The sequence below is a fragment of the Purpureocillium takamizusanense genome, chromosome 1, assembly GCF_022605165.1.
Source record: "Purpureocillium takamizusanense chromosome 1, complete sequence".
Lineage (NCBI taxonomy): Eukaryota > Fungi > Ascomycota > Sordariomycetes > Hypocreales > Ophiocordycipitaceae > Purpureocillium > Purpureocillium takamizusanense.
This window is the reverse complement of record NC_063068.1, coordinates 3,466,508-3,491,144: the sequence shown is the minus strand read 5'-3', so window position 1 is coordinate 3,491,144 and position 24,637 is coordinate 3,466,508. Positions and strand designations below refer to the sequence as shown.

General features: G+C 57.5%; 5 protein-coding genes across 5 annotated transcripts; 2 read left to right on the top strand and 3 right to left on the bottom strand.

The window, feature by feature from the left end:
• The first annotated feature begins 972 nt into the window (after nt 1-972).
• CMK2 (Calcium/calmodulin-dependent protein kinase) lies at nt 973-4,177 on the top strand. The gene is made up of 5 exons (XM_047981977.1): nt 973-1,322; nt 1,411-1,462; nt 1,533-1,740; nt 1,799-2,398; nt 2,465-4,177. The coding sequence occupies exons 1-5, from the start codon at nt 1,316-1,318 to the stop codon at nt 2,864-2,866; spliced, it is 1,269 nt and encodes a 422-aa protein (XP_047837938.1). The 5' UTR covers nt 973-1,315; the 3' UTR covers nt 2,867-4,177.
• JDV02_001085 (uncharacterized protein) lies at nt 3,197-5,825 on the bottom strand. Its single transcript, XM_047981976.1, has 2 exons — nt 4,523-5,825; nt 3,197-4,417 (listed from the first exon to the last, which is right to left on the bottom strand). The coding sequence occupies exons 1-2, from the start codon at nt 4,817-4,819 to the stop codon at nt 3,578-3,580; spliced, it is 1,137 nt and encodes a 378-aa protein (XP_047837937.1). The 5' UTR covers nt 4,820-5,825; the 3' UTR covers nt 3,197-3,577.
• A 5,949-nt stretch (nt 5,826-11,774) lies between these two features.
• On the top strand, nt 11,775-17,097 carry BEA3 (ABC transporter bea3). Its single transcript, XM_047981975.1, has 12 exons — nt 11,775-12,417; nt 12,467-12,572; nt 12,642-12,729; nt 12,801-12,855; nt 12,909-13,244; nt 13,307-13,477; nt 13,530-13,624; nt 13,673-14,396; nt 14,447-16,098; nt 16,156-16,274; nt 16,339-16,775; nt 16,850-17,097. Exons 1-12 carry the CDS (start codon nt 12,247-12,249, stop codon nt 16,874-16,876), a joined length of 3,981 nt encoding a protein of 1,326 aa, XP_047837936.1. The 5' UTR covers nt 11,775-12,246; the 3' UTR covers nt 16,877-17,097.
• A 117-nt stretch (nt 17,098-17,214) lies between these two features.
• On the bottom strand, nt 17,215-19,339 carry JDV02_001083 (uncharacterized protein; the record flags this gene model as incomplete). The annotated part of the gene is made up of 3 exons (XM_047981974.1): nt 18,478-19,339; nt 18,114-18,254; nt 17,215-18,003 (listed from the first exon to the last, which is right to left on the bottom strand). The coding sequence occupies exons 1-3, from the start codon at nt 18,712-18,714 to the stop codon at nt 17,215-17,217; spliced, it is 1,167 nt and encodes a 388-aa protein (XP_047837935.1). The 5' UTR covers nt 18,715-19,339.
• A 260-nt stretch (nt 19,340-19,599) lies between these two features.
• On the bottom strand, nt 19,600-23,801 carry JDV02_001082 (uncharacterized protein). The gene is made up of 6 exons (XM_047981973.1): nt 22,320-23,801; nt 21,495-22,268; nt 21,418-21,437; nt 21,226-21,360; nt 21,048-21,172; nt 19,600-20,993 (listed from the first exon to the last, which is right to left on the bottom strand). The coding sequence occupies exons 1-6, from the start codon at nt 23,242-23,244 to the stop codon at nt 19,955-19,957; spliced, it is 3,018 nt and encodes a 1,005-aa protein (XP_047837934.1). The 5' UTR covers nt 23,245-23,801; the 3' UTR covers nt 19,600-19,954.
• Nucleotides 23,802-24,637: the final 836 nt, after the last annotated feature.

Here is a 24,637-nt window from a genome sequence, read left to right as displayed (position 1 = left end):
CATGGGTACCTCAATACACATTAGACGCATGGCTGTGTTGACGCCCAAGAATAGGCGCCGAGTCGACGTTGGCGAGTTCTGTTGCCTTGCGCGACTGCCCGACAGTGTCGCGGAGAGCCCCAGTCGGCCTGCTTCCGTGTGGCGGCCAATGGACAAGGCAATGGTCGCCTGACTTTCGCTGTCTGCCTTTGTCCGTGCGTGCTCTGAAAGGCAGGACACTCTCGTTGAATAAAGGCCTGGCAGCCAATCCCTTTCCGAGGGCCTGTATCGTCCATGATGGCCATTTTGAATGCCAACACGGGCGCCTTGCGTGCCTTGCGTGCCTTGCGTGCAGCGCAAGTCTACGAGCGGTAGGTGATGCCGCATCGAGTAATTGACGGCCTCCATCGGCCATGACCAATCGTTGGCAGCGCCGTCGAGACAATCTGCCAGTGCTGACGAGCGGCAGATGTGGTGCACTGCTGGTGATGCGAGCGAGCCGGTGTCGCCGTTTCTGTTTCTGCGGAGGGGAGGCCACCAGCCGCTGACTACCGCCTGCAGGGAGGGGTCTGTGAGAGGTGCAATCTGGGCTGGGTCGGGTACTCCCTGGTGGGCACCTCCAGGCTCCATGATGCTCGATGGATGCAGGTGGTGCCGGGTCGGCTCCGCCGCTGTGCCACTGGTACATAGGTTGCACCATAATCAACCCTTTGGGCGTTGGTGACCCCCAGCCTCGCCTTGGGCTGTCGAGCATCTGGCGCGTTTCGTCCACTTTTGAACGGCTCAGCCACAACAGATGAGCCGCCTGGCAGCCCTACTCGGGGACGCCAGAGGGCACCCCAGCATCCCAGCTCCACTACCCAGCCGCCGGTAGTGGGCGCCCCGTGGCTTGTAGCTGGAGCGAGACGGGAGGGTCGCTGCGCCTTCCCTGGACCATCGCGTCGGCGGAGAGGGGCTGAGATGATGAGATGGGGGAGGGCGGGAGGGCAAGGAGGGGTCCATCCATCCTTCCTCACACGCTCCATGCTTCCCAAGTCGTGTCCGCCCAAAGGCGACAGCATTTATTAGGCTCACCAGCCGCATCGTTTCGAGAACGGCCACCTCTCCACCATTGCAGCCCAGAGCTTTGCTCTTCATCTCGTCGTACCCTTCTCGTTCGCGAGCAGCCCGACTGCCACGACAGAGCACAACCTGCGGCCTACCGCCTGCGACTCGCTCCTCCCGCCGCATCACCACCTCGTCCGCTGTTCCTGTGTCAAGATACCCCTTCCCGCACCTCTTCCCCGACTCTCGTTGTGCTTAACCTGGCTTTGCGGGGCAACTGCTGTCGGCCACGATGAGTTGTAAGTTTTCCCCAATCTCTCCGCGTCTCGCGCCCCGCTGCCTTCTCTGACGAGACTGGACTAACCTAACTGCTTCTACGCTGGGTAGTCGCCGGAATGCTCAATCGCCTCCACGGGCAACCCGAGAGCTATGACAAAAAGTATGTCCACCGATCTTTTCGAATGCAAAGCCGCGAATCCGAATCACATCCCTAACAGCTCTACGTGAAGATCCAAGTACAGATTCGGTCGAACTCTCGGTGCTGGCACGTACGGCGTCGTGCGAGAAGCCGATGGGCCGACCGGAAAGGTGGCAGTAAAGATCATTCTGAAGAAGAATGTCAAAGGCAACGAACGCATGGTGTACGACGAGCTTGACATGCTTCAAAGGCTGAAGCACCCTCACATCGTCAAATTCGTCGACTGGTTCGAATCGCGGGTACGCCAACTTGTGACAGTCCGATAAATGACCCAGAAACTGACCTTTCGTCATATAGGACAAGTTCTACATCGTTACGCAGCTAGCTACTGGAGGCGAGCTATTCGACCGCATTTGCGACCAGGGAAAGTTTACCGAAAAGGATGCTTCGCAAACGATCAAGCAGGTGCTTAGCGCTGTCGATTTCCTCCACGAAAACAACGTCGTCCACAGAGGTGCGCCGATGCCGTTCTGCGTGCTGGCATGCTCTTTGCTGACGTCCTTGTTCATAGATCTCAAGCCCGAAAACCTCCTGTACTTGACTAGGGAACTCGAGTCGGATCTGGTCTTGGCGGATTTCGGCATTGCTAAGACCCTGGATAGCAAGGAAGACACCCTCAAGACCATGGCCGGCTCCTTTGGCTACGCCGCGCCCGAGGTCATGGAGCAAAAAGGCCACGGCAAGCCTGTCGATATGTGGTCTCTTGGCGTCATCACCTACACTCTGCTTTGCGGCTATTCGCCATTCCGCAGCGAAAACTTGCGGGACTTGCTTCACGAATGTACATCGTCGCAAGTTGTTTTCCACGAGCGCTACTGGAAGGAGGTGAGCGAAGACGGCAAGGACTTTATCCTCAAACTGATTGTGCCGGAACCCGAACAGAGATGGACAAGCAAGGTATGTCTGCGCACATTGTGTTCACATCCGGACCCTGCTATACGATACTGACTCGTCGGCCTATAGCAAGCACTGGGTCACATCTGGTTGACAGGCAAGAACGCAACCGAGCACGACTTGGTGCCGGAGCTGCTCAAGGGACGCGAGGTCAGGCGCAAGTTCAAGCACGCCGTTCTGGCTGCGAGTCTGCAAAAGAGGATCGCGGATCTGAAGGAGGCGGACTCGGACTCCGACAACGAGATGAGGGACGCCGAGCAAGCCATCCCCAGCGCGTTGTCTTCATCTCTATCGAAGCCCGAAGCGAAGACTGCCTCCCTGAGGGACAAGATGGGCGGCGCCATGTTTCGTGAAGTGGTGCTCGCGAAGCTCAAGGATGAGAAGCAGAAGAAGGAGGCACTCGCGGTTGATCAGGAGCTCGAAGATGAGGCTAGGCGGCGCAGCTTCAATGGCTCATCCTCAGCTGCTTAGGCATCGTTGTGTTGCTGCGTTGCTTTCTATGCGGTTTCTTGCATTGGTTCGTTCTATTAGCCCGTTGTGCCGAACCGAAATCGGCTCGTCGTGGTAAGAATTCTTTCTGGGCCACGTTCATCTTCACTACCTGATTGTATCTCCTGGAAGATTTTGTTCTTTGACCTCATGGCCCCTCGCCCACCGCACTCTTCGAGACACGTCCCAGGGAGCCTATCTGGTAGCCTGAGATGTATCATTGGAAAATAAACCTGATTATACGTCACTCGAAGTTTGAAATTTGACCTGCCGAAACTACGAGAATACGATGAGAAGTCGAGGCGCCATGTCCCGTGACAAAAGGGGCGATTTAAGCTCCGTATTTTTGTTTAACACTATTCTGCTCATCTATCGTTCAGGCATGGCTTGGTCGTTACATCAGTGATAGTACAAAGCTGGCATGCAACCGCGCGTGAAGCGCGACGGCCGCAATGCGGAAAGGCAGGGTGAACAGCCGGGCCCCCCCTCCCAAACGTGGGCTTCAATGTATAGGTTCGAAGCGAGCAAAGAGGAACTGTGGCCATGCTATCTGCAAGGAATACGACCAGAAACAGAAGAGAGCATGCATGAACAAGCCTGCCTTGCACGGACGACCTTGATGATGTCGTGTGGACAGAGATGGTGGGAGTGAGCGGTCGCACGCGAACGAGGCGTTCGGTCGACGATGGAGGGTCAGGAATTGAGCTCAGCCAGGACGTTTTCGCAGAGATTTTGGTATTTCCTGGCGTCGAAGCGACGCCGTCGCCAGCCGCAGGCGCGTAGCCGCTCGATGCGAGTGCCAATGTCGACAGGTTCGGATGCGGAGGATTGGCCCTGGCCTGACTCCAGCTCTCCATCCAGCGTCGCCATGTGCTTTTCGATTTGACACCGGATGCTTGCAAGTACAACGCGGTACTGGGGCCCGAAAGTGTCCTGGCAGCAAAGGGGGTCCTCCACCGACTCGTCTTCCCGGATCAGCTCGGGTGTCGCAGTCAACGGCAAGGGCTCTTCTTGACACTCTGACATGTTGTGGCCATGCTTCAGGATCGATTCTGGGTAGAACGGCTCGGGTGAGGAGCGGCCCAACCAGTCGTCAAAACCCAAGGTGGGGGAGTCTGGCCGAATATAGGGCTCCATGATGGGCACGTCGCGGAACGCAACCCTCTTCTTCTTGCGTTTCCCCGCAGGTGAGGAACCTTTGGATGGTGAGCAGCCGTCAATGGTAGAGCTGGCGGACAATACGGGCGACGCCACTCTGGTCGGGGTGCTTGGTGGGGAGGAGTCGTCCGTGCTGATGGTCTTGTCACTGGGGCTTGGGGACGCGACGCGCACGGACGGCGGCGGCGGCGTGGACGCGACTAGGGTCTCGTCTTCGCGCTTTGCGATGCCCGCTGCGACGCGGTAGTGCGCCTGCGCCTGTTGGAGCAGGCCGTGGCGAGAGGGGGACGTGCGAGGTGCGTGGCGGGCTTGCATCTCCGAGGCCATGGCCGCGAAGAAACGCAAGTAGACGAGATAAGCGGGCTGGATCCCATCCTGTGGCAAGCGTCAGTCAAGGGAAAAACAAAAAGAAATGCTGTGTGCGTGTGTGTGTGTGTGTGTGTGTGTGTGTGTAGCTGGCCAACAGCGCAGGCGACGTACCAATGTCTCTGAATGCTTCAATGCCTCGTGGCAGCGACTGTAGCAAGCCCGAAAGTCGTCGTGAAGAAATGATCGCTTGATGTCATCCAGGGGTACAGGCCACTGCGACGCCCGGGCTGAGGCATCGGTCGTGGGCGCCGGCTTCCAGGCGGAAGGGCGCATCGGGTTCGGCGCATCTTTGGAATACACGACGCCGAAGCGTCGGAGAGCATGGTCATGCTCTGGGTAGTACATGCTGAACCTCCCGCCGGATGAGGCGCTCTCCGTGCCGAGAGCAAGAGGTATCAGACCCGTCATCTCCGAGTGCTTGCTTGCCGGGGAGAGTAGGAAGGACGAAGGGAGGGACGGCGGCAAAGGAAGCAGCAGGACGTGGTAAAAGAGGCAGAATCAAATATGTCCAAGTGCCTGAGCCGTCTGTCGGATGGTTGTAAGGGGCTGGCCAAAGCAAGCAAGAGCTTGCAAGGCGTTGAAGAATGAGCGTTGTGTGTGTAAGTCGCTCGTGCAACAAGCGGTCAAACAAGCAGCGGCGTGTGTGACGGTCGGAAGTTTGAGTGCTCCTGCAATGTTGTTTCTCTGATGGACTCGTGCAACAGTACCAGACGGTGCAGAAACAAAAACTGCACATTCATATGCGGAACAGCCACAGCGGACGACAGAGACTGGACCGCGTCGTACACGCGATGAAGCGAGTGACAATGGCGGCGGGTGGACACCGAGGTGGGTAGTATGGCTGGCTGGCTTGCTGTTTTGAGCCGCGCGATATGTGTGCAAAGCGTACGTGCGTTGTGGTTACTCAAGAACTTTTGGTTGGACACAGATCGGTGGCGAGCAGCCACTGCCGTCTTGACCGCAAGATGGGCGAATTGATTGATGCTCAGTAGTAAGTAGCCGGGCGACGGACGGATGCTTGTTGGCGAGCGAGAGGCGTGAAGAGCTATTTTCGTCGTCCTTGCTTGAGGTTTCTGCACTCGTACGTGTAGAAAGGGAAAACGGCCGTACGTGTACTTCGTAGTAAACGGCTCCTTTTTTTTTCTTCCCTTCTCTCTCGCGGTCTGGGTGCTGTTCTTCGTCGTGTTGGTCCGGGAGAGAAAAAACAAGGAGTGACGGACGGGGGAGCCGAGCGATGTGGCGGCGGGACGGAGAGGGGACTGACTGAGGCAGTGGGACAGGGAGGAAAGACGAAAATACCCTCGGCAAGGCAAGGCACAGGAAATATAAAACAATGAGAGAGAGAGAAAGAGAGAGGAGGAGGCAAGGGGAGGGAGGGCCGCTAGTATAAGCCGATAGATGATAGCTGGTGGAGTGTGTAAGTGCCGTTTTGCGCGCTCACGGACGGGCGACGTTGGCGCAAGCTGAAGAGGACGGGAGGGAACGCACACACTCTCTCTGGTGAACGACGGACACACCACACGAAACGAGGGAAGGCCGTGAGACAAGGGCAGAGAGAGAGGGAGCGGCGGCGGCAGCAGCACAACGTGGCGGGCGCACCAAGAAAGAAATGTTCCAACGCCGCCGACCTTTTCTGGCTTTTTGTTTTTTCTTCTTCTTCTTCTTCTTCTTCTTCTTCTTCTTCTTCGTCTTCCTCTTCCTCTTCCTCTTCTTCCTCTTCCTCTTCCTCTTCTCCCCACCCCACAAAGAGGTCGGTCGGGTAGATCAAGCCGGCCAAGGCAGGGGGGCAGGGGGGGTCGGTCGAGTCAGATGGGCTTTTGTAAGAAAAAACAGAGAGGCAGGCCGGCGTCCACGGACGGGTGGTGGTGGTGTCTCAGTCGAGCAACGCCGGGGACAGACAACAGGGGGGCCAAACAGACAGACCCTCTCTCCCCCCTCCCCCCTTGCCCATCCCCGTCCGAGCGAGCGAGCGAGCAAGCAACCGAGATGTCCTCCCGCCGCATTCCTTGGCGGACGTGTAGTTCGTGCATACAAACTGATACTGACTCCAGCAGGTTGGCCATGGATGTCAAATACGAAAAATGGCGTGTGTGGCTTTGGAGGGACACGGCGCAAGTAACCCCCCTCTGTCGCAAGGGGCGAGATGGTGGTGCAATATCGTCAATACTGGGCCTCACTTTGCTCTCGCCGGTTTTGTCCAGCAGCACTACAGCAACGTACTTCGTACGATTCCATCAAGAGGCTTCGACAAAAAAAAGAAGAGTTTTCTTCTCCCCGTTTCCCCCTCTTTCCCCTTCTTTCTTTTTCTTTTGCGGACTTGGCATCGACGCATCGCCAACTGCAGCAAACAAAAGCAACCCACCTCCCCCCCCCCCCCCCCCCAAGGCGTGGGAGGAGGGGGGATCATGATGGGGCAACGGAAGCGCAAGCGTCCCTCCCCGCGAGGAACGTTTGGAGCGAGCGACCGGGTCAACAGGGGAATGCCTCGGTACATGGAATACCACCTACGTACTCGGTACAGTAGCACAGAAACATCCCCCAGAAGGCGGCAACGTCCGAGCTCATCATCAGGGATCGCTCGGCAGAGCTGTCACGTCGTCCCCCTGTCCCTGGCTAGAGCGGACCCGCCTCCGATGACCCCCTGATTATTAGCGTCGATGGATCTCCAAGATATTGCCAGTAATAAGGATAACCTAGATTTTTGACTTTATCGTACCCATATGGTAGCACTGGTAGTGACTTAGTATGGCGCAGCGCCGCGAAGGGAGTGGTACGTAAGTATATCAAGGTTAGTAACTAACTAAGTAACTACCTTGTGCTCCGAGCAGCAAACTGTGTTGCCTGGCTCCGCTGTGACGACGTGTTGGTAAGCCTGTGCGTACATATGTAGCCTGGTGGATTTCCAGGTCGGTGGACTGGGTCGCCGGGATGCCATGCCATGCCATGCCATGCCATGCCATGCCATCTCATCCCACATGCTCACCCGGCACGGCGGCGGCGGCGGCGCGGGGCGTGCTGGGACAAGGAGTTCGTTTCCGACCTCTCGCAGTTCGAGGCCGGGATTGTAGGTCGTTTTTTGTCTCGGGTCCCTAACGTGCTGAACGAGAAAGTCGAGTCGTCGCCGTAACGCACTCCACCACATGCGCTCCTGGCCGCCCGCCGGGCAGGCTGTCCGTGCATCACCGCTGTCATTCTCGTGCCTCATGAATTTTTTTACTTCTATTCTTTTTAACCCCCCCTGCGCTGTAGGCGGAGCTTCTTCCAACCGCCCCCGCCATCGTGGGGTTCTGGGGGTCTGGCATCGAGACATGGCTGGTTATTGTATCGATTGATGGGGTCAGAAACACCCTTTACAACGGGGATGCATCCATCGTGCGATGGCTGGCCCGCCCTCCACGCGCTGGTGAAGTTGATGACGTTGATGCTGATGGCCCCCCCCCCCCCCTCTCTCTCCCAAACCGAGCCCGCAGCCCGCAGCCTGCAGCTACAAACGTACATGGCCGCAATCGACAAGAAGAAAACGACAATCACTTCCCCCCCCCGCCATCAACGACCGAGACAAAAAGGGGGGCGGCTGTTCGCAAGCCTCCCTCGACTTTGCTTCGTCCGCCACCCTCTTCTGTGCGCTGTTACCTGCCCTTGCTTGCACCGACCGACCGGGCGGGCGTCGTCGACTGCACGGTCACGGCCACATGGCCAAGAGCGAAAGCCCTTCAGTTCATCGAGGGAAGCTCCGGCCAATCAATCGCTTCTAAAGGTCTTGCTTCCGTTGGCTCTCGTTCCTGCAGCGCACGAACCTCGTCTCTCTGGCCGCTGCGTTGGAGCCACACGAAACGCCGGCCAGTGGCAGTTCGTAGTAGTAGCACGAACCTGGCAAGAGCAACATCGCGGCCGAGGCGCCCGCACAAAAACGCTCGAGCGCACGCACTCCTCCTTCCTGCACGCAGTTACGGAAAGAGGCTGAGATTTGTTTTTTCCTCTTCCTTATTTTTCATTTTTTTTTCTCCGTGTAGTATGTGTGCGTGTGTGTGTCTTCCTCTCTCCCTTGGCTCCGCCGTCACCTGCAGCCTTAGTACGTAGCCCGCGGCACGAGTTGTGACAGTCCACGTCCCCGTGCAGAAGAGGCACAGCACATCTCCATCCTTACACCAGGTCCAGGGCAACTCTGTCCCGCGTCGACTGCATCGAGCGCCTCGCCGCGGCGCTCGGGCCGTAGAGGCAGGGGCCTCGCCAGGCAGGGACGAGGCCATCACAAACAAGCGCGCCCACGCTTCCTCGACTGCTGCTAGTTCTGTACTGTACTGAATTGCTAACTTGGCAATTACTACTGAGTCGTCGTACTCTGTCCTAATCTGTGCAATGCGGGGGGTCGATCTGGCCCTGGAAATTGCGCCCGCGCTGGTGGGCATCAAGGCTCAAATCAGGCACCAGGCCCATTGCCGGCCTACTAATTACCGTTAACTAGCACGGCCGGCCCGCGAACCTCGCCGTGGAGCTGGCGATGAATCTGATATCCTCGTGGCGCGGCAGACCGATCGGCGCCGCATCTGCGACACATCAGTGACCCTACTAGCTACGTACCTGGTAATAACTTGCTTCTATTACTTAACAGCTTCTACGGGGCGGCTGGCCAAGCCGGACGAGGCCAGACACGGCAGCACGTCCGCGTGGGCCGGCTTGTTACTGTATCCGACTCATGACTGCTTGGCTGCGCCATACGCAGTAATAGCATGTCATTTCTTGTAATGAAATAGGGCGTAAAGGTTCTGTAGCTAATATTCGGATCGTAGCATCACTGTCGGGATAAACTCGGTGTGATTTAGAGATGCCGGACGCTCGAGACGCCAAATCGGTTCATATCGGCTTGCAAGAGCACTAAGGGGCAAAAGATTGCCAGGCGACCAGGCACATTCGACGAGGATAATCCTATCTATTTTTAAAATGCAAAAAAGAAAACGGCCATCCATGTGCTCGCGCGCCGCTGCACGCAAGTACAGGCCGTGGTGGACCTCACTCCACGCCGAGTATATACATACTTTATGACAGCACAGGCCTCTAATTTCCAATAATCGTAATGCCACAATACGGTGAATTTAGAGCGGCTACGCTGCACAAGCGAGGAAGCTTATTATTTCTCCGCGACGTCATCCAACAGCAATTCACCGTGGCCTACGTTTTCACAAGGTATACTTTGTACTTTGCGGTCCGTGTTGTTGAGCGATCTGCAAAGTCTCTCACTGAAACAGGGCGGTCCTCAGCCTCACGGACGTAGCTGGGCTCTCTGCCTGTCACTCAAGTAGTGACAATGCGCGGTGATATTTCATGCCCTTGTTGGTCGACCGCGTCGAGACCCGCCCGTGCCTGAAGCTCTGCGAGACATTACCCCGTTGTACCCTTAAACAGATGCCCCCGCTAAATCGGACCGGCGCATGGTCTTTGTTGAAGGCGCCTGAGGTCGCAAGGGCCGGTGCACATGGAGTCTCGAGTTTCTTGAAGATCGTTGCCTACCCTGTAACATGTTCCTCCAAATCGTGCGTCGTGCTGAACAATAACACAAGCGTAAACGGAAGCCTCTGTGTTTTCACCAGGAGTGTGTATGCTTTGGGATGCAAGGCTGCGTACGCGGCTCCTGCTCGCCTCTACAAAGAAACAGCGTGTGAGGCAGGGACGAAAACAGTATTGCGCTCCGTACAATATAGGATCCAGGAAGTATAAAATTGGCGAGACACTCTAGGCACGCGCAGGTATTACGCGGGATATAGCATGATACGTCGCCCTCCCACTGGCTAGAGTGTCCTGTCCCTGGGAATGTCTTTCATCCCTACCGAGGGCTGCCGTTCCACGTCCGAGGACAGTCCGACTCCTTGGCCGGAGCACGGACCCGCCCGCAAATGTCGGCTTCGGGCCGGTGATTCCCCACCAAGGCCGCCGCCCCTGCCGAGGACGGACGGACGGACGGACGGACGGCATGAAAGCATCACTGCACGGTGGGAATGTCGGGGCAGCCGGCGGCGCAGACGGAGCACCGCGTGCCCATCAATCACGGTTCACACATGCCGGGGGCCACCGAACGTGGAGTGTCTATTTAGACGCGTTTGGCCGCTGGGCCCCCCAAAATTTGGCTGCAGCCAGCGCGCAAGGGTCTTGGAGAGGCTCTGCGCTCAGAGGGGCCTGTGGTCAGGGCCGGTGACATGCCGCCCTGCAAGTTAATAAGTTAATAAACGCACTTCGACGGCAAAAAAAAAAAAACAGGGATGGGCGTCGACAGCGGCTCGGATTCTCGGGGAGTTAGCGGGGCCCGGGCAGGCGTCCGGACGCACGGCGAATTTGACACCACCCGTCAGGCGCCACACCCACGTAGGTATGTATACTGTATGTATTGCTGCGGCGCGGCATGGCGGCCGCAATTTGCGCCGTGTCAGTCCCCATCTTTCCGTCCAGCTCCGCCGAATGCCCGTCGAGGAATTGCTCATCGATTGCGAATGGATGGCAAGGACGCGCGGGGGAATTATGCGTCAACGGCCCCAAACTTGGTGACAGGCGACGACTGCCTACCGTACCCGTACCTACTAGCCTAATCTAGTGGTATGTACCGCGGGCGCTGGTGTGTGAACACTGTACGAAGTACGAAGTAGTACTCTGCACATCGTCATGGGAAGAGCAAGGCGATGGGACCTTCCCAAGATTCGGAACCAAAATGATGAGTGACTCATGCAGTGCGCGCACCGTCGATACATGGATGGGAGGAAGGAGCTCCCAGAAAGCCAGATCTTCCCTATTGCAGGCGGTATTCCGTAAGGTACAGCCATGATACTTGTGTTTCCGGGGCATGTGGGAGCTTGATGGAGGCCTCTGCTCCAAGGACATGGATGCATCCCGGAAGGTACTCCGGGCGCCTTTGCGAACCGGTCGCTTTTCACGTCACCCCGGTTGCGACGTCAGTGTCGGATCCTCGTTGCCTCAATGCGACCACGAGAGTGCCAGCTGACGACTGTTTCCAAGACGCTCGTAGATGTGTCCCGCCACCCTGCTGCCACGCATCGCACGGTGTCGAATTTCCTGATTAGGAACATCGCGGTCACCTTTTGCGTCCCTCTTGGCCAACTCTACTAGACCGTTCAGGTACCGTATGACCGACGAACTTCCCCAGAGGCTGCGAGTACCAAGGCATGGCCTCCGACCGCCCGCTTGCCTTCAACCCCGGTCAGGTGCTTGCCCGTCTGCTTCGCCTCTTGCCTACCGGCCTACTTGCGCGTTTGCTGGCCTGAGGTGCTTGTCTCCCTTGCTTGCTAGAGCCTAGGCGAGGTCTGGGCACGACCACAATGGAATTCGGCTCCCATTCAGTTGGCTGCGCAGTGCTCACCCTCCAAAGACCAAACATTCAATGTTCATACTGGCCTGCACTGGTCGGGGAGCAAGACGACAGACAGGCCATGACTGCTACCGAGTTGAGCAATTGGATGCCACGACAGGTAACGCTCGTGATGTCCGACATACTACTTGGTACCTAATCAAGCATTCAAGCCCCGTAGGATGGGCCCCGAGACACCGTGGGAGTATGGCCGCCATTCGTATCTCGCATCGCTGGGTGCGAGACGGGGTTCGTCCCTTGGACCCTTCCGCACCAACATGTCTAGCGTCAACCCGCCTCCCTGCTAGTGCCGCCTCAAGGATGGCTAACTATGGCGTCCTGGTAGGTGCCATATAAGCCTCCTGAAGTTCACGGTCACCTGCGTCTTCGACTTTGTGCATATGTCGGCCACGCTTAACCGGCCACTTCTTCCTCTTCATTGCGCATCGAAACATGGTCCAGAGATAGATTGCTGAGCCTCAACATGGCCACCGCGACCGGCCAGGCGACCGATGGGTCGGCCGACAAGACATCACCGTCGACGGCAACTGAGAGCGATAGCCCATCGCCACTGGCGCCCCAGGGCGACCACGATGCCCCTCCAGCAGAGGCCAAGGCTCGCCCCGAGCGGACCGCCTCTTTCAACGACTACCTCGTGCGTCGAGCTCGCCTTTGGCCTCCGGCTTGATGCTTACAAATCGCAGCGTGTCTTTCGCTATGCGAACAAATGGGACTTTGTCGCCTATGCCGCCGGCTCCCTGGCGTCTATAGGCGCAGGCATCACGCTACCCCTGATGAATGTAGTCTTCGGTAAGTTTGAAAATTGGGCGGGAAAACAACAACAATGCAATGATGGCAAAATTCCTGACAGTAGCGCAGGCAGGTTTGTGGGTGACTTCACGGCCTTTGACTCAAGTGGCTCCAACTCCGTACAAGACCAGTTCCGAAGCAACCTCAGCCGTCTATCGTAAGTTGAAGCCCCACCGCCTGTCTCGTGTCTAAGCCGCAAAGTCCTGTGCTCGTGCTGACCTCGAATAGCTTGTACATGTTTGGTTTGTTCCTGGGTCGGCTGGTGCTCAACTATATTAACAAGGTAGCATTGCTTCCAACACTAGCCCCTTCGTTTGACTGACTTGTGCCATGTAGCTTTGTTTTCGCATGATTGGGATTCGGCTATCTTCCGCCATTCGCTTGCATTATCTTCAACGACTTTTCGCACAAAGCATCCATGTCCTGGACTCCATGCCACCTGGCTACGCGACCAGTACCATCACAACAACAAGCAACACTCTTCAACTGGGCATCTCAGAGAAACTTGGTGTGTTCGTTGAGTTTATGTCAACCATTATAGCCGCCATCGTCATTGCCTTTACCTACAGCTGGTCCTTGACCTTGGTCACGTCCGCGTCGATTCTCTTCATACTCATCACTGTTAGCATATTGCTGCCTCTGATCGTGAAGTCCCATGGGCGAATGACAAAGGTTGGGCGATCCCAAAGTCTCACCTTTGAGTACTGAAACTGACCAATACGGCACATCAACAGTCCGAGGCCAAAGCCTCCGCTGTCGCGAGCGAGAGCATGGATAGCATTCGAATGATTGTGGCTTGTGGCGCAGAGTCACGCATTGCCCAAAAATACGCCACTTTCGTCGAAGAAACCAAGAAGCACGCCCGCTTCATGAGCCCATTTGTGGCTCTTCAGTTTGGTCTCATTGTGAGAAACACCTGCTCTGAAACAGGACGCCGCACTTGCTAACGAATTAAAGTTCTTTTCTGTTTTTTCTGCTTTTGCTCTCGCCTTTTGGTATGGCACTAAATCCCTGCTGGAAGGCAGATTAGACAATGTCGGTACAATTGTCGTGTGAGTCAGCCCTTCTTCGCGACGAGCATCACGCTCTAACCTTCTCAGCGTTTTGCTCTCCGTGATGATGGTAGTCTTCTCTCTAGAGCGCACCTCGAACCCTATGCTGGCTGTTGGAAAGGCCACTGTGGCTGCTTGCCAATTTTTCACTGTCATTGATGCTCCTTTACCCAACAAGGGCCACTTGAAAGACCCCGACGTGTCAGCCACGGACGACATCAAGTTCGAAAACGTCACATTCGCCTATCCAAGCCGACCCCATGTAAAAATTCTGGACAGCCTGGACCTTACGATCGAGTCAGGAAAGCTTACAGCGATTGTTGGCCCCTCTGGTTCTGGAAAGAGCACCATAGTCGGGCTGATAGAGCGATGGTACACTCTGAAGGAGCAATATACAATCGAAAAAGCTGTCGAACAGAAGAAAAAGAAAAAGAAGAAATCGAAGAAGGGTGAACAAGAAGAGGAGGAGGAAGATGATGATGAGGAGCCCGGTGAGGTCAATCCCGAGGAAACAGGCCCTCCGATCCAGTTGAGCGGAAGAGTTCTCACTTCTGGCCACTCCATCGACGAGATTGAACTCAAGTGGTGGCGATCGCAGATCGGCCTTGTCCAACAGGAGCCATTTCTCTTCAACGACACCATCTTCACCAACGTGGCAAACGGTCTAATAGGCTCTCAGTGGGAGAAGGAGCCAGAGGAACGAAAACGGGAGCTTGTCAGAGAAGCCTGCAAAGAGGCTTTTGCCGACGAATTCATCGACAAGCTGCCAGATGTGGGTTTTATATCGGCGAGATCAGAGGCCCGAGCTAATCCTATTCATAGGGCTACAACACAATTGTGGGAGATGGAGGTGCCAAATTATCTGGTGGCCAGCGCCAACGAATTGCTATTGCTCGATCGATTGTGCGCAAGCCAAAGATTCTCATTCTCGATGAGGCTACGAGCGCAATAGATGTCCGCGGCGAGCGCATAGTACAAGCTGCTCTGGATCGAGTTGCCCAGAACCGAACCACGATCACCATCGCCCACCGTCTATCGACAATCAAGAAGGCTGATCGCATTGTGGTGCTGAAGAAGGGCCAGGTCGTCGAAACCGGTACCCATCAGAGCCTCATGAGCAAGGATGGCGGAGTATACGCTGCCCTTGTCAATGCCCAGGCCCTGTCTCTCGGCGGCCCAACCGAGGCGGGCGAGGAGCATGCCGGCACTGATGGCGACAAAGCCTCGCTCGAGCGCAAGAGGAGTCGCGCCAAGTCGGAGAACCAGGAGGCTCGCCCCGATGAGAAGGAAAAGAACCGAAACATTTTCACAAGCTTCGGCCGCTTCTTCTACGAGTCGAACCAGTATTGGTGGCTCATGGCGATCACCATCTTCTTCTCCGCGTGCGCTGGAGCGGCGATCCCGCTCCAGGCATGGCTCTTTGCCCAGATCGTTGTCGTCTTCTCACCAACCGAAACCGACATGCAGGGCAAGAGCGAGTTCTGGTCGCTCATGTGGCTCGTGCTCGCCATTGGCACTGGCCTGGCCTACTTTGGATGCTTTCTGGCCTCCACGCAGGTGGCTGCCATTATCCGCGCCAAATATCAGAAGCAGTATTTTGAGGCTGTTCTTCACCAGAAGACGTCCTTCTTCGACGAGGAAGATCACTCTCAAGGCACTATGACGGCCAGGAGCTCAGGAGACCCGCAGAAACTGGAAGAGCTCATGGGCCCCAACATGGCCAGCGTCTACATCGCCGTATTCAACCTCGTCGGGTCTCTTGCGATTGCCTTTTCGTTTGGATGGAAGCTTGCGCTCCTCGCCTGCTGCGTCGTCATGCCAGTCAGCATTGCCACCACGTACTGGCGGTTCAAGTACGAGATTGAGTTCGACAAGATGAACAACGAGGTCTTTGCCGAGAGCTCCAAGTTTGCCTCAGAATCAATCGGCGCATTTCGAACCGTCGCATCGCTCACATCGGAAGACGCTATCTGCGATAGATTCGAAAAACTCTGCCGAGGACATGTCGTTACGGCGTTTAACAAGGCTCGATGGGTCAGCCTGCTGTTCGCGTTTTCCGACAGCTCATCGTTGGCATGCCAGACTTTGATATTCTATTACGGCGGCAAGCTCCTGGCCGACGGCGAGTACACGGCCCTGCAGTTCTTCGTCTGCTTCATGGCAACGATCCAGTCTGGCGAGGCCGCGGGGCAGGGGCTCAGTTTTGGTCCAAACGCCGCGCAGGTGACGGCTGCGTCGAATCGTATCCTGAACATGAGGGAATCGCGCCTTCGCGAGACCTATTCGGAAAAGGAGTCCATCCCTGACACCCAGGGAGGTATGAAGATTGAGCTGGAGAACATGCACTTCTCGTATCCCACGCGGGATGTGCCGGTGTTTCAGGGGCTCAGCCTCACTATCGAGAAGGGCCAGTTCGCCGCGCTGGTCGGGGCGTCTGGCTGCGGTAAGACGAGTATTATCTCGCTTTTGGAAAGGTTCGTCACGCGTAAAGCGATTCTCACAAGCGCCCTGTTGACTGACGATTGCCGCAGATTCTATGACCTCGACAAGGGGCGCATTCTGTGCAATGGCAAGGACGTTAGCAAAATCAATGCCTATGCCTACCGCAAGCACTTGTCTCTTGTGGCCCAAGAGGCGAAGCTCTTCCAAGGTGGGTCATTCTTGTTCTCGGATGCCAACTTACCAGATCGGACAAAAAGCTGAGTGACATGCAGGCACCATAAGGGAGAACGTCCTTCTCGGTGTTGACGACACGGCCGTGACCGACGAGCAGCTCCACCAGGCCTGTCGCGACGCCTCGATCCACGACTTCATAGTGTCGCTTCCCGAGGGCTACAACACCAACATTGGCTCCAAGGGCGTGACATTGTCGGGTGGGCAGAAGCAGCGGGTGGCTATCGCCCGTGCCCTCATCCGAGACCCCGACATCTTGCTCCTGGACGAGGCCACGAGCTCGCTCGACTCGGAGAGCGAGAAGCTCGTGCAGGCGGCGTTTGAGCGCGCCGGCAAGGGTCGCACGATGGTGGTGGTGGCGCATCGCCTGGCGACGGTGCAGAACGCAGACGTCATCTTCGTGCTCGGCGAGGGCAAGCTCCTCGAGAAGGGCAACCACGCCGAGCTGCTGAGCAAACGGGGCGTCTATTGGCAAATGGTAAGCGTGCCTGTGCCATCTCTCTATCCTCGCTCTCATTATTCACGCAAGCTTTTGCTGACGGGGATGCTCAGTGCCAAAGCCAAGCCCTCGATCGTTGAAGCGGACGGGACACGGAATTGGAAGCACATGCACGCATGTGAGAGAGAGACTCTTGATTGGCGTTTTGGAAATCACACCTCTAGAAGACATGAGCATTGCGCGCCATCTGGGGACTGTCTATGTACTAGCATTTTGGGCACCTATACTGGTTGAAATGAGCCTCTCCACTGTCGAGGACGAGAATATGACGCTCAAAAACAACATCTTCGCTTGCTTTTTCTTGAATGCATCGGTCATCGTCTTGCGTAGGCATAAAGGCAAACCCACGAAGATCTCATCTTGGCGTGGGAAAAGGGATCACGCCTTCACGACTTAAGCAAGAGTCGCCGACTCGCGTTCAACCCTTCTTGATGCCCCACAGGGCATCGAGCTCCTTCATGATCTCGTCCACGTGCGTCATGACAAAGTCGTGGCTGCCGGGGAGGACCCTCCAGACGACGTTGTCACTGCCGCCGGCGAGGGTGAGGCCGTCGCGCGTGTAGTCGTCGACGTCGATGATCTCGTCGGCCTCGGCGAGGAAGACGGCCGTGGAGCCGGGCGCGCGGGCGGCGAGGCGGCGCCAGGCGTCGTGCTGGTCCGTCAGGGGCGCGAAGCGGATGCACGACATGAAGGCCGGGACGAAGCCCTCGTGGTGGACCACCATCCAGCGGACGTAGTCGAGCACGCGGTCCTCGAGCGGCGAGGCGGTGTGCTTGCCGCCGCCCGATGAATGCAGGTCCGTGGCCTCGGCGGCGGCGGCGGTGACGGCGACGGCAGCGACGGCGGCGTTCTTGGACAGGCGCGAGGCGGCAATGGGCCGCTGCAGGCGCTGCTGGGTGATGCGCGCGAGGATGCGCTCGGGGACGGCGCCCGAGGAGAAGACGAAGCGGGTGAGGGCGCCGAAGCTCTCCGGGCGGATGAGCCCCGCGGGGGCGAGCAGGACGAGCGACGAGACGAGGCGCGGGAAGGCGTTGGCAAAGTGCACGGCGATGCCGCCGCCGAGGGAGTAGCCGACGAGGCGGAAGGCCCCGTGGCCCGTCCACGCGAGGGGGCTCGAGGCGAGGACGCAGAGCATCTGCGAGGAGTAGAGGCGCTCGTCGTGCGGGAGGTCGCCGACGCCGTCGGAGAAGCCGCGCCCAAAAAGGTCCTGCCACCATCGTCAGTGATGTGGGAAAACACGAGGTTCCGGGGTTGTACGAAGCAAGAGCTCCAGATCCCTCGGGTGCCGTCATATCAAGGGCAAAGTTTCCAACTCACGTAGAGCATGACGCGGCAGCCGCGGTCGGCCAGAGCGCGGGCGAGTCTTGCCAGGGTGATGCACGAGGTGCTGATGCCGTGGACGAAGAGCACCTTTTCGCCATCCTCGGGCCCAAACTCGTACACGCGCACAGAGCCATACTAGTCATCATCATCATCATCATCATCGTCAGCGAGCCGTCATGCCATACCATGCCGTCAAATGCCATCAGCCGTTCAGCCAGCCCGCAACAACATGATGTAGGGGAGAGAGCAGTCGCCCAAGGCCCCCCGCGCATCCATCTGTATATACGTATGCTGGCAAACGGCGACGGGAAAAAAGAGGGCTAGGTAGGCAAGGTAGTTGGATCCCTTTCTTGCTCACCGGCGTGTCCACGTCCCGCGCCCCCGGGAACTCGTCGGGACGGTATACGAGCCCCTGCAGCTCCTCGCTCGATGCGCGCGGGAGGACGGTGCGCAGCGGGCTGCGCAGCACGCGCTGCTTCCGCGGCCAGAGCGTCGCCCTGGCGAGCACGAGCAGCGAGGCCGTCGCAATGGCCGTCGTCGTGACGAGCACCGTGGCGGACGGCCACCGCAGGGAGCCGCCGGCGACGACGTCCATGGGCGCAAGTATTCTTCTGCTTTTGTTTCTCTCTTTTTCTTTCTGGTGCTGGGCCTTGACCGAGCTTCGATGCGACGAGCGAGTGAGCGCGCGCGCGCAAGAGAGAGAGAGAGAGAGAGAGAGAGAGAGAGAGAGAGAGAGAGAGGAAGAGACAGATGGGACAAGAAGTCACCACTGCCTAGGCAATACCTTAGAAACAGAGTGCAGTGAGCTGGCGGAATAGCTTGCCTAACCGGGTAATGTAAGAGCGACTGAAACGAGGCGGCAGCAGCAGGGGAGGAGGTGAGCTCGCTCGCCCACGTGGGATGGACTTGCAACCCCCAGCAGCGAGCGCAGCCCAGGCGAGACGGACGGACGGACGGACGGACGGACGGACAAACCAAGAGGGTGGGTGCGCGGAAACAAAAAGACGAGGCAAGGCAATGAAGGAAGGGAGGGAAGAGCCAGGAGGAGCCAAAGACCAGGCGGCGGCGGCGGCGGCGGCACCAACAGCCTCGTCTCTATGAATCTGAGCCGCAGGCAGAGAGGTAACGGGCAGGGCTGGCGAGAGTAAAAGACTGTTCAGCAGGGCGCGCGCATGGTCGTTGAAGAGCAAAGGTGTCCGTCAGCTGAGTAGGTAATGAATGTCGCTCTCGGTGCCGGCATCCTCGGCGCACCAGCCAAGACATACTGTACTACAGGATACCTACTGTACAGTAACCTAGTAGTATACCTTACCCACCACGGCTGCAGTGGCCACACCCGCCAGTGGGGCGCAGTCGCTGGCACTGGCTGGCTGCCTGTTACCAGCTTCGCCTTGCTGGCGCGGCTGATGATGAGGCGCGCCACATGAGACATCAAGACTCAATCAACATGCCCCTAGTAGAAGTGGCATCGACTCGGTACCGACTCGGTGCCTCATATACAGTTTATACCAGACTCGCGGCATAGAGTCTCTGTCTATATGGTGCTTGGACATCTCATTCGATGCGCGCCCGAGTATCCCTGCCATCGAGCCATCCGAGACGATTCGCTCTGCAACGCCTCTGCGTTACAATCACCCCTTTCCAGAGGCAATACCGCATCCAGTTCCCGAGTATGCGCACTCGATGTCGAGAACGTCTATTTCTTCCATGCATTTCAAGGCTCTCTTGCTGACGAGAGCCCTGCACGCCCACCTCCTGGTGCCCCTAACCAAGCCCCTTATACCCCTCAAGAGTCCGCACACATGAGCCAGCCCCTTGGCCGGGATTCCACCCATTCAGCCCAGCCCTACTGCCCAAGCAGCGGCGCCTAATTGCTGGATTATCTGACACAGATTCTCAGCTAGAGGCGGTAGCTCTTGCCCTCGAGTAAAGTTCGACCGCAGCACGTCCTGCGCAATCTCCATGCAGGCGCGCGGGTCTTGGACCGAGGCTTCCCTGACCATGCCTCGAACGGCCGGAGCCTTGATGACCGGTCGTCCTTGGTCGAAGCCGATGAACCGCTGAATGGCTATCGAGTCAGAGCCGTCTAGGTAGATGACTTCGTTCTGGTATTGTGAAGACGCGGGCTGCCGTCGGCTTGCCCGCACCACAACACCATACGTCCACAAGGATAGAGCCGCGTGGTGCACAGCCACAGCGTAAAAGTCCTTCAGGTGATCCTGCGGAAAGTATCGTGCGTACCGCAGGACCTGCGCGGCGCACCACACCGCAGACCGCGATTCCGAGCTCGTTGCCCATTGCTGCAGCACTGGGTAAATCCGACGCGCTTGATCCTCGCCTTCCTTCCCCGAGAAGAGCTGCATGTCGTCCAGGGACACATGCAAGTTCATCATCAGTAGGTTGAGGAGCAGGTGCTCCCGTGGTGACATGTCCCGCCACCCAGATGCAATCAGCTGGAAGCTCTGCAAGTCCTTCACCAACTCTTGGTGACGCGAGCCGAGGAGCAGGTTTGGATTCCCGCCAAGGCTGTTGGCGTATGACCGAGTCTTGTGAACAGAGCTTAGTTGTCGATACTCTAATATCAGCGCCCAGAAGCCATGCAAAAAAATGGATATCGAATACTGCACGTCAAGTCGCGCATGGTTCTGTGTCAGCAGGTGAACATCGTGGAAGAGGTCTCCCACCGACGGCGGTCGCTTCTGGTGTCCGGCGTTCCTCTCCAGATATCGCGTCTTCCATTCAAGTGCGTTCTCCGCCAACCAAAGTTCCCTCGACTCCGGGAGAGGAAGAGTAAGCTCCGAGTACGAGAGGCACGGATTGGTCAGCGTAGTCATCGACGTCTGAGCCTCACGTATGTAGCAATGAAACACGAGCCTGTGCCTTCCATCAGCACGCGGCGTCCCACGAATGGCATTTTTCTCAACTCACCGTTTCCATTGCTCCATTTCAACCCACTGTTTCCATTTTCGCTCAAGCACCTCGCCTTCGTCGGTGGAATCGACCGCAATGACGGGGTATTTTGATCGTTGGAATCTGCCTCGGTAACGCATCATCTGTGGCAATCATGAGACGAAGCTGTACGAAAAAGGCAACTTGGCACACGTACCGTCACTGGAATGACGAGATGGCATTCCGCAATTTCCATCTTGCGTCGATTCCCGCTCCAAAGCCCAAGGTCTTGGACTAGGATGAGGGATTGCACGAGACCCAGCCTTTGTATGGCAGTGTTATTTTCTTCAAACTGAGGACCATGTTAGCTGAGGTCCGTGGCACGGTCTTGGACTTGTCTTGTCCCTACTCTGGCTGGTATCGTGATTCCTGGGGAGCGGCAGTCAGAAACCACGTATCAATTAGCGCGAGAGGGTCTGAACTCACGGACTGCTTCTTGTACGGCGAAGCCAAATTTGCGGAGGGTAGGCAATGGAGTCAAGGCCGCCCCCATTGCGGCAGCCATGGCAACCCACTCGGGCCATTGCACATTCAATCTGAACGTCGGAAAGTGAATCCACTCGTCAACCTGGCAAGCCTGTGACGCCAGAAATATGTGCACCAAAGTGTCCATGACCTCGACCGTCGGGAAAGAGGCGGCGACGCGGTTGGCAGCAGCCGAGTTTTGGTGGCACGTCGAGAGCAGTATGGCGAGGACACGATCTCTCGTCGGCTGCTCCAGCTTCTCCGCCACCACTCTCTCCAGTCGTTTTCGGCTCTCCTGAAACTGGGCGCTCGACATTTCCTTGGCTGCAACAGCGAGAAGGCCTTGCTCTCGATATCCAGTGTCATGGTTCTTAGGATCCCACCGCCAGGGCGACTCAGTCCAAGCCTGGACCAGACTCTGACGCATTTGAGCAATTTCGGCCGAGTTTGCGCCATGCGTGACGACATCCTGAGCCGGAAGAGTCCCTTCCACCATGCCGTCCAAGTTCCAATGATCAAGAAGACCAAAGTCCAGCTCCGTGAGATCCAGGTTCGCATTGTCGCAAAAGTCGAGCACGGCGAGGCCCTGCGAGTCGGGTATCCTCGACGTGTCGATAGGCTGCTCGTAAAGCACGTCGCGCAGAAAGTCGAAGAATGGGGACCTGTTCATAGCCATGATGGCGTTCGGTATCGTATTTGTTGGCTCATACGGCTGGTGATACGGCTCAGCATTGGCTGCCACAATGTTAGCGTCTTGTAGTCGAGAGCGACATTTCGGCGCCTTGCCTTGATCGGCACCCGTGTCAGGTGTGAGTAATTGTCCGTCGTCCGGTTGATAGGATGCTGACTGTGACAGAGGTGTACTCTTCGTGGTGGCAGGCTCCGGGCCCGAGGTTGAGACGCTAGGTACTGACCGCACTTGCCCGTGTGACGCCGGGGACGATGAGTCTGGAGCGTCTCCGGGCCCCATCACGGCGTTGGGTTGAGCTGGCTCAGTCGTGGTCATGTGGGCGTTCGCGGACAAATGGACCAAGTGCATGGCAGCTGCTGATCCTGCCTCGGATGCGACGCATGAGAGCTTGCGGTTGATGCAGCGGCGACATGGTTTCGTCTCATCACACTTGACGCGAGCCATGGCACAAGCCCTGCATGCTTGCGTAACCCGTCCAGCCCCTGGGGAGGATGTCGTTCGGCGTCGCTTCTGCGGCGTGTCGTTGTCATGATTTGCGACGTGCCTTCGGAGGAGGTCCTTGCGAGCAAACGATTTCTGACATATATCACAGACAAAACGTCGGCCGAGGGTGTGTGTCTGGACATGCCTCACCAGATGCTCTGGGCGAGAGTAAGATCGTCCACAGTCGCGACATGCGTACAAGTTGTTGCCTACATGGCTCTTGTTCGATGAGGCCGAGCCATGCTGGAATTGAGACTGGTCTGGTGGCAGCCGCGGAGGGGCACCTGCGTCAGAAGCGACCGCAGGCGCAGACGAGGACGTCACGGAGCTATTCCCGTGCATAGGCGCGAGAACGACATGAGGCCGCGAAGATGTCGGACCAAGCGTGGTGCCAGCAGATCCGGCGGTAGGGTCGGAAACAGGAACGGCGGCAGATATGGCAGTGTGCTGAGGAAAGTCAGACGACGTGTCGAGTCCGGTGACATGGGCGATTGGCCGCGGAGGGTCGAGGATGTGAGAAAGGGACGGCCCTGCCATTGCTTGGCCTCTCGCTTCGCGGGATGCGAATGGCGGGCGCGTCGGCCAAGGAGGTCCGTGAGTGAGTCGGGGGGCCACGGCTCCTGGCCGCGGCGAGGGACGACCGGTGCCCGCAGGACGTCTTGGGAGGGGGGCCTACATGAACGGGCTGATGTGGCGGTGGACCCTGGCAGCGCCGCGCACCGAAGGAGAAGGGAAGGAATCGAAATCGGGACGTGGTGCGCGGCGAATGTGGTGAAACGGAGGCGGACGGCGAAGGCTGAAAGTCGTTCGGATCAAGGGGACTTGAGGCCGCAGACGGACTTGGAGATGCACCCCCAGCACTGGCAAGAGCCGTGGGGTAGGACTCGAGTAGCGGGCTGCCGCGGTCGTCTGTTAGCTAGGTCGAGGTAGGCAAGGCACCAGCAAGTGAGTGCCCGTACGAGACGACGGGGTGGAAAGTCGCATTAACTGCAGAGAATGGTGTCGTTGGTGAGTTACACATGTCGACGTGAATCTGCTAGGTATTTTGCAGCGATGCCGGGCGACGAAGACGTGAGGCGGGCAGGTGGTGGAGGTGGACGAGGCAAGCAGGCAGGGAGGTACAACGTACAGTACGTACTTCGTACGTAGGTAGTCTACAGTGTAGACTGTAGTGCGCTATTCGTAGTGGAGGAAGCAGCAATGGAAGGGGGCGTCCATTGGAAAGAGGCAGGCGCGCAGCACGCCAGAGGGGTTGGAGGGGGGGCCAAAGAGGCAAGGCAGGCAGTCGTCATGGGAGGAGAGGACGGAGGCAACGGGCACCCCGTAGCACTATCACGATTCACCACTACTATCCGCTCCGCGCATCACGGCGATTCTGTCTCGGTGTCTTTGCCAGGGTGTGCGTGCGTGTGCACATGGATCCATCTGGTCAGCGTCGCCAGCCCGCTCTCTCTGTCTCTCTTGCGCTGTGTGCGATCTGCTCGACTTTCGTACCTACAACGAGCTTCAAGGACTGACTGCAGTGCCTGTGAGTCTCCAATAGATACCTTATTATTTAGTACCTGCTAAACGATAGTGTGCGCTGCTCGTGGAACCCTCCCCCTGTCACCCCCGCGCTCTGGCCGCGTACAAAGGCGACGGACCCGTCGAGTCGAACCTTCCACGGCAGAAAACGCTGTGGAACACTGGAGGCGGCGCCCATCAGTCGACAGCAAGCGTGCTGCGCATCTAATAACGATGCGAGTCACTTTTCAACCGGCAGTCTCACCCTCTACGGCGCACCGTGTTATTTGTGCTCGCTCAGCTGAATCGACTGCTAGACGCGAGCTGCATGTCACAATCTGGGCAACGCATTCTGAGAAGCCCTCGTCCAGCGACAAAGCACATGCTGCGGCGATCTCACGGCTCTGGGACAGCATGGAGACCGACC